Source organism: Mus pahari, chromosome 13 (genome assembly GCF_900095145.1).
Source record: "Mus pahari chromosome 13, PAHARI_EIJ_v1.1, whole genome shotgun sequence".
NCBI classification, from domain to species: domain Eukaryota; kingdom Metazoa; phylum Chordata; class Mammalia; order Rodentia; family Muridae; genus Mus; species Mus pahari.
In genome coordinates, this window is record NC_034602.1 from 55,341,732 (window position 1) to 55,349,697 (window position 7,966).

Consider the following 7,966-nt stretch of genomic DNA (forward strand, 5'->3'; position numbering starts at 1 on the left):
CTTTCCCTGAGACAGGTTTCTCTGTGTAGCCCTGGCTGTCCTGGAACTCACTCTGTAGACCAGGCTGGCCTCGAACTCAGAAATCCGCCTGCCTCTATCTCCCAGAGGCTGGGATTAAAAGTGTGCACCACCACTGCCCAGCTATATTTTTTTTCTTTGACAGTTGTGAAGTCTCAAGTCAGGATGTCAGCCCCACTCTACCTGGGCCCTTCCAGCTTCTGCTGGCTGTAGATGACTACACTTCTGTAACTTCTTGACTCGAAGCTGTCTTCCTCAGCTTCCCGGGGCATACTGGTTCCTCTTCTCTATGCCTCCTCTGGGTGCTGCTGTCAGGGACACTTGTCTCAAGATATAAAGTCCAGGTTCTAGTCACGATGACATCATCCTCAGTCTTGACATTAGCCACATCTGCAGAAACAAGACACGTTTTAGAGGTTCCAGGGGTTAGGAGATGGCTGTAGGGTGGAGAAAAACCAACAGCTGTCCCAAGGTACCCTGACCTACTCAAGATACCTTCCTTCTGGTTGGTTCTCTTCCCCTTTCCTTCATCTTTAAGGGTTGGCTTGCATGAAGGAGGCTGTGAGCTCTTGATTGCTGAGATAGAGAGGGCCAGCTCTTTTCCCTGAGCTCTGCCTCACTTTGGTTCGCTTCCTGTTCTGAGACGAGTGCATCTTCCTTTCATTGTCTTGGAGCATTGTTGGTTAGCTTCAGGTCAGCTCGGTTGGGTCGGGATTCCTGCCATAACTCAAGAATCACAGTACTTGGAGACTAGGGGTGGCATAGTCCATGAAGTGCTTGCATTGCAAGTGTGAGGGCCTCCATTTGGTTCCTAGAACCCACAGGAATCCTGGGAGCGATAATGCCTGCTGTAGCCCCAGTGCTCGGGATGTGGGAGGCAGAGGTAGGTACATCCCTGGGGCTGACTGGGGAATGCAGCCTGGTGTGTGACCATGTCTAACTAACTAAAGTGAGTGAGTGGATGAAGTTCCTGAGGTTATCTTCCGGCCTCCATGCCTACGTGTACCCACACCCACATGCCCCTGCATGTCTGCACACACAAAGAATTCACAGTCATGAAAAAGGGCACAACTCTTTTTTTTTTTTTTTTTTTTTTTAAATCAATGAGCTGAGTTCTGTGTATAAAGCCTGGTTTAATATTTTCCACTCACTCTGTTAAAGGTGTGCCACGTCATCACCGGGGTGAGATCTGGAAATTTCTAGCTGAGCAGTTCCACCTTAAACACCCATTTCCCAGTAAACAGCAGCCAAAGGATGTGCCCTACAAAGAGCTCCTGAAGAAGCTGACCTCGCAACAGCACGCCATTCTCATCGACCTCGGTGAGTCCGCCCCACCCCCGAGCCAAGCGTTGATGCCCCCCTCCCCCCAAGGAGTGTAGAGAGACCATCCAGGTCATTTAGTGATCACAGATGCCCTCTGAGAGTGTACGCAGGCTCCCTTTGTGCCTGGCAGCTGGCTTGTTCTGTTTGGCATGTTGTAGGTGTGGGGAGGCCTTGAGTGGTCATTAAGTCTGTTCATTGAAACAGAACTCTGGCTCAGCTCAGTAATTCATATTTTCCAAGGGATGCTTTACAGTACACTGAAGGAGCAACCTGGGGAACACATCGGCTTGGATTGGCTACAGGAGAAACACACGGGCTTGGTTTGCTTTTAGAAGCATTCTCTGGACTGAGGTGTACAAACAGAACTTGTCAGAATAATTGTAGAAAACTGTGTTGGCAGTTTCATCTCAGAAAGTGGGCAGTGCCTTGGTTCTGGAATAGCTTTTAAAACACAGAAAGGAAGCAGTGTATTGGATTTGCAGTTGCCATGGGAAAGACCTCGCTGACTTAGAATGTAATTATGTGGAACAAGAGACCCTCTGACTGTTGGTGGCTGAGCAGGGATGGAGCCCTGCCTTCCCACTCACCAGGCCTGTCTCTGTTCATCCGCTGCTGCAGAGCCTGTGGCCCTGCCTCCAGAAGGCCAGCTCTGGATGCTGAGGATGTCCCCAGGTCATGCACCTGTCTGTTCTCGGAGCACTGCACTGGTCCATTCTGTGGGTCTTCCCCCTTGCTACAGCTGCAGTGGAGATAGTGAGCTGGGTCAGGCCGGAGTCAGAGCCACACACACACACACACACACACACAGTAACTTCATGCTTGGAAAAGTCCCTCAGGCTACTCTGCAGTGTTGACTTTGAATGTCATCCTCAGAACTGTCCTAACTAGATTCTCCGCCCACAGACCAAACCCACCCTTCCCAACCCACACTCCTTCTCCCTGGTACTTAAGTACTGTGATGATTATTACCTATTATTGCTATTATTATTGTTTAATGCTAACACTTAACTTTGCCTTGAGTTGAATGTCGTATGAAGTTTACTCAATCCATTTCTTTTCATTTTCACAACAGTACACATAGACAGGTGCAGAGAGGTGACGTAACTTGTTCACAATCTCCTAATTTGCATGAGAACTGTGTTCAACCTCTCCTAACCCTTACCTCTGCTCAGCAGGGTGGCGCCCTCCACAGGCTGCACTTGGGCTGTATTAGAGTGTACTCTCAACTCCAAGGACAGTGCCCAACACATAGTAGGTACTCAATGTATCTTCGCCATGTTGATGGCGAGGCACTGTGCTCTCACACACCTTCCATAGCTTCTCCTAAGACAGGAGGAAACCGAGGCACTGAGCAGTCAAGTCGCATGGCCATCAGCGCAGAGGTGCCGGGGCCTACCCACCATCATTGTGACAGCCTAAGACTTCCAAGCCCTACAGGCTCCATGTTGCTAAGAGATGCTAGTACTGGGCAGGTGAAGGGGGAGGCTGACCGGCATGGCCGATCTCCAGCCAAAGCCCATCTGGCCTGGTGACCCTGTGGAGGATATTTGTACATTGGCAGGAGCTAAATTTGTTAGTGTGGTAAGTAACAGAACAGTGACATCGTGTTCCTGTTCTGTGAGGTGAGCTGAAAACTGACCCGGGGCTAGGGGTGTGGAAAGAGGTGCCAGGCCTTTCTCCTGCCCTCTTCACTCCCCAAACTCCCCCTTGGATCCTGGGGAGTCCCAGGGTGGGAGAGAAGTAAGGCTCAGGGATTGCCGTCCCCCCCCCCCCCCCCCCCCGGCACAGGAGGAGGAGAGGAAACACAAGAGATTTCGCTCCCTGGTTTGCATTTTCTTCCTTTGGCGTCAGCCCTCTGCCTCTGTCTGCTTGGATGTCATCCCTTTTCTGCAGAAAGAGAATGAAGTCCAGATTGGCCACACTCCCCTGCCCCCACGCCCCCATCAGCCAGCCCTCTCCCTAGGAAGCACTGTTTGTATGAGCCCCAGTGAGCTGCCCTTTCCCCTAGAAAACAGCCTGATTCACATCCTCTCTGCCCCTATTAGCCACACCCTCTCCCTTCTGCTATCAAGGCCAGCTGCACCCAGCCCCCACTCTGTTGACCCTTCTCTTTCCTCACCTCTGGCCCAGTGCTGGCCTGGCCTCCACTCTGGATGACCTCCAACATCCTCCCAGGGTCTTAAAGAGCCTCTATTTGCAGCAATCTGTGTTCCCACTTACCTCCACCAGGGTCCTAGGCTTTGTCCAGGGATCTGCCAGCATCGGCTTTTGTCCCTATGTGAACCAGAAATCCTGGTTGCTGACCTAGACCCAGTGGTGAAGTCTGGGCAGCCATGACTTGTGTCACCGTCTTTTGTTTATTCCACACTGTGTATCTTGTCTGCTGTGTGTATTCTGTCTGTACTGTGGCCCAGTGAAGGTGTGTGGTGTAGAGTGATGGCACAGTCCATGTCTTTCAGTGTAGCTTTCCTACTGTGAGCGGCTGGAGGAAGAACACCACTGGAGAGAAGGACTTTGGCTTTTCAGGGGTTTGCTTTGTGAAACTGGCCCTTTGCTTAAACAGCTTTTTGTAAGATTTGTTCCTTCAAAGAGTAAAAACAGTAGACTTTATAGTTTGGTCATACTCTCTAGTTTGCAAAATGTGATTTCAGCTGTGGCCTGGCTTCGTCTTTACCCAGCCTGGTGTGGACTGTGTGGCCCAAGGACTGGAGGAAGTGCTGTGGCAGCTCTGTGCAAAGCTCCTTAGCCTCACTACCTGCCTGCTGGCTCTGTTTCCTGCTTTCTTACATCTTCCCCTCTGCCTTTCCCTTAGCACCGACTGCAGCCAGCAGGAGAAAGCTGCTGTCGGGGTCAGCAGGTGCCATGTGGCTCTCACTGTCTCCTGCTCCATGTCGTGGTCTGACCTTCTGATGACTATAGCCTTTCTCCCCTCTGCGCTGTGGGTCTCCATCCTGGGTAGATAGCATGGGCTGCCAGGGTCCTGCCTTCTGACTTTCTGGCACTGTTACTGGAAGGTACTGGGGATCCCAGACATTCTCCTGGGCCCCATCCTAGCTGGCCAGCAGTCTGCCTCTACCTGGTGACTCTGTGTAGCCTCTCCTGGGATGGGAGGACTAGTAGGAAAAACACAGTCCAGTCCAGACACAGGAATCCCATTAAGTCACAGCAGGAGCTGAAACTGCCTTTATCAGTTCCTTACAGTCTCATTATTGTGATTGTTGCCATGTGTAAAGTTGTGGCACTTGAGTCTCTCTGCAGTACATTTACTGTTCTTTTCCTGAGCCAGGATCTCACTGTCCAAGCCTAAAATCATCCTGTCTCAGCCCAGTATAGGTGTGCCACCATTTCTGATGTCAGAAATACTGGTGGGTTGTTTGTTTTGTTTTGTTTTAGTTTTCTTTATTTGATGTATATCTGGGTGTATGCCTGCATACCAGAAGCGGGCATCAGATCTTGTTATAGATGGTTGTGAGTGATCATGTAGTTGTTGGGAATTGAACTCAGGACCTCGGGAAGAGCAGCCAGTGTTCTTAACCACTAAGCCATCTCTCCAGTCCAGAAATACTATTGTTGATGAGCTCCTTAGAGACCACAGTTAAACCCAGATGGGTCAGCTACTAGCAGAGTGCAGGTCCAGAAGAGCATAGGTAAAGAATCCAGGTTAGGTGCTATCATGAATTCTCTTTCCACCAAATATATGTTTTAGCCAGAGACCTCAAACCTGAGAAAGAAAGAATTCTGCCCTCCTCTCTTTTAGAATTCATAAAAGATGAGTAGGTCTTCATTGCTAACTATAAAACAGGTAAAAACTTGATGGCAAAAGACAGAAGCATGCCTAGAACTTGCCATGCAGCCACACTAGCCTATCTGTCCAGTTGGACACTAAACTCTGCTCTGTGGAAGTCACAGTTCCAGAGTCTAGCACAAGTTATCCCAGAGTGCACCTCTGATATTATCAAGATCGCAATATGAACTCACTTCTGTTTAATCATTCTAAATACTCCCTGGGTCAGTTAGTGTCAGTTGTCAACTTGACACACCTGTAATCACCTGGAAGACCCGCTGGCCTCTAGGCATGCCTATGGGGAATTATCTTTATTATGACTAACCAATGTGGGAAGACCTATCTGTCTATACTGTGAACAAGAGCATTCTCTGGGCTGGAGACCCTAAACTGTGTGAAATGCAGGCGGTGAGCTACACACTAGCATGTGTGCACTCACTAGTACACATGTGCACGCTACCATGCACGCACTCACTAGCATGTGTGCACTCACTGCTCTTCTGACTTTGGACATAACATGGGCAGCTGCTCCCAGCCCTGCTACCTGGCTCCCTCCCATGACGGAGTACACCTCAGTTGTGAAGTAAAGTAAGCCCTTTCTCTCAGGTTGCCTCTGTCAGAGGACTTTATCACAGCAACAGCAGGAGACACTAAGTTGCCTGTGACCTCGCAGGGATAGAGTGTGAGTGCTGAGATGGATGAAGCAGAGGGCACTTTCATTCCTTCACAGATACCCGCTTGTCGTCAGTCAGTGGTCTGCCAGCCGCTGGTTAGCGGCCATCTCCAGCTCCATGAAAGATGTCTAGTGTTTAGTAGTCAGTGTCAAGACTCCCACAATATTCAGGCTTAATCTGTCTCACTGAAATCCTGTGAAAACCTGTAGCAGCTTGTCACAGATGCTCACATGCCGAGCCCTGAGAACAGGTCCCAGCAGTCACTGCTCACTCTGGTGCTTCTGGAAACTGGGGTGCTTAGAAAGAGTTCAGATGATGTTGCTGGCTGCAATTGCAATGGTCATCTTGAGCAACTAGATGTGTTGTCACTTTAGGAGGCACAGTTTAGTGGAAGGGCACACAGCCCAAAGGAGGACATCTGGTGTCTAGCTTGTCACTGTCCACCTCGTGCCTTTGAGACAGGGTCTCTCTCTGAAGCAGGAGCTAGGCTGGTGGCCACCCACCTCGTGCTGGAGTTACAGGCATGCATGTGACCATGCCCAGCTTTCTGTGTGGATTCTGGGGGTTCAAACTCAGTTGCCTGGGCTTTTGTACAGCAGATGCTCTTACCCTCTGAGCCGTCTCCCCAGTCTACAGGAGTTTCTTTGTGCCCTTTTGACAGTTTCCATTTAACTCTCTTTCCATGTATGAGAGTGGCCTCTCCTTAACAGAGACTGGAAGGGCCCGCAGTTCTCTCCCTCATGGTGAATTATAAAGTGTAGTTTATGAAGGAAGGAAGTCCCCTTTTCCAATCGATTTGCCAAGGATTCCTCAGTTTCCACTTACCGTTCTCCGACAAGGGTCTTTCAGATCCAGTGCTGTATGTACCTAGTGGTTATTCCGCCAGGAGAAGTCTGCTTATCGCAGGAGACACTTAGCCCTGGACTTCTCCTTTTACTCTTCCTGAAGTCTGGACCCACAGAGCAGACAGCTGGCAGTGTGTTGTCTGTAGTCACCCAGCTTTGAGTGAGCAGTGAGGCACACCGAGCTGACGTTGCCCTTGGATTGACATCACATAAGGCTCAGGCCCTGCTTCAGCAGGCTCTTCCATAAGGGCTCCTGAGGAATGTTCTCTCTCCTTCCTGGTGTCGGCATCATGCCTTCTGACCATGACTGGAGGGCTGCCACACTCTGGCTTCATGAGAGTGGGCTGTCCATGAAACGTCCTTAATCCCACTGGTCCGTTCTCTCCCCAGGAGCCTGCCTTGCCCTCCTTTCTGGATTTGCAGCCAGGAAGGTGCATAAGCTGGGTTGGCCTAGAGCAAGGGTTTCATAACTGGGGAGGTCAGGATCCCTTTCTTTTTTAAAATCAAATAGCCCAAAGAGCTTTGGCTTATATGGAAAATGTTGTATTAATTATTTACTACATTAAAAACTAAAACTGACAAAGTTAAAAATAAGTTTTTATTTTAAAATGACTATAATAAACTCATCATATAAACATACAATGAAAAGCAACCATTTTCCAAAAGAAAACCAGTGATGGCTGTGACATTATGTTGTAGTTTTTAAATATCTTTCATAGCTTATTTAATAAATCATCTGGATTATCATATTATCTTTATCTAGTTTGTTGGAGTTCTATTCTTTGAAATAAACAAAGAAAAGGCTGACTTTATAGAGATCTGTAGTTATAAAAAGAAAGGTTTTGAGGCTGGAGAGATGGCTCAGCAGTTAAGAGGACGGGCTGTTCTTCCCGAGGATCTCGGTTCAATTCCCAGCATCTAACATGGCAGCTCAGAGCTGGTTATAACTCCAGTTTCAGGTGATCCAATACCCTCATACACACATACATGTAGGCAAAACACTGGTGCACATGAAATGAGAGAGAGAGACAGAGAGAGAGAGGGAGGGAGGGATGGAGGGAGGGTAGGGGTAGAGAGAGGTAGATCCATGAACCTGTGAACCCTGAACAAGCTTCATGGAGCCCAGGATCCCCTGGCCACAGCAGGAGCACAGGAGTGATGGGCAGCACAGAGCTAGAAGAACACATAGTGGGAAGACGAGAGCTCCCAGCTCGCTTCCAAGCCTGGCAGCCTGAGTTGGGGCCAGAACCTACAGGCTGAGAGAGAACTGATCTTCCAGGCTGTTCTGACTGTCACGGGTGAGAGGTGCATAGGGTGCCAGA

At 49.4% G+C, this 7,966-nt stretch overlaps 1 protein-coding gene across 5 annotated transcripts in view; it reads left to right on the forward strand.

Annotated features, from left to right (window-relative positions):
• The window catches only part of Tbc1d1 (TBC1 domain family member 1), a 189,891-nt gene that overhangs the window by 159,241 nt on the left and 22,684 nt on the right, over positions 1-7,966 (forward strand). For all 5 annotated transcript variants that reach the window (XM_021210417.1, XM_029545051.1, XM_029545050.1 and 2 more), the window contains one exon: positions 1,180-1,338. In XM_021210417.1, coding sequence (XP_021066076.1) covers positions 1,180-1,338 — 159 coding nt within the window. The remainder of the gene's footprint in view (positions 1-1,179; positions 1,339-7,966) is intronic.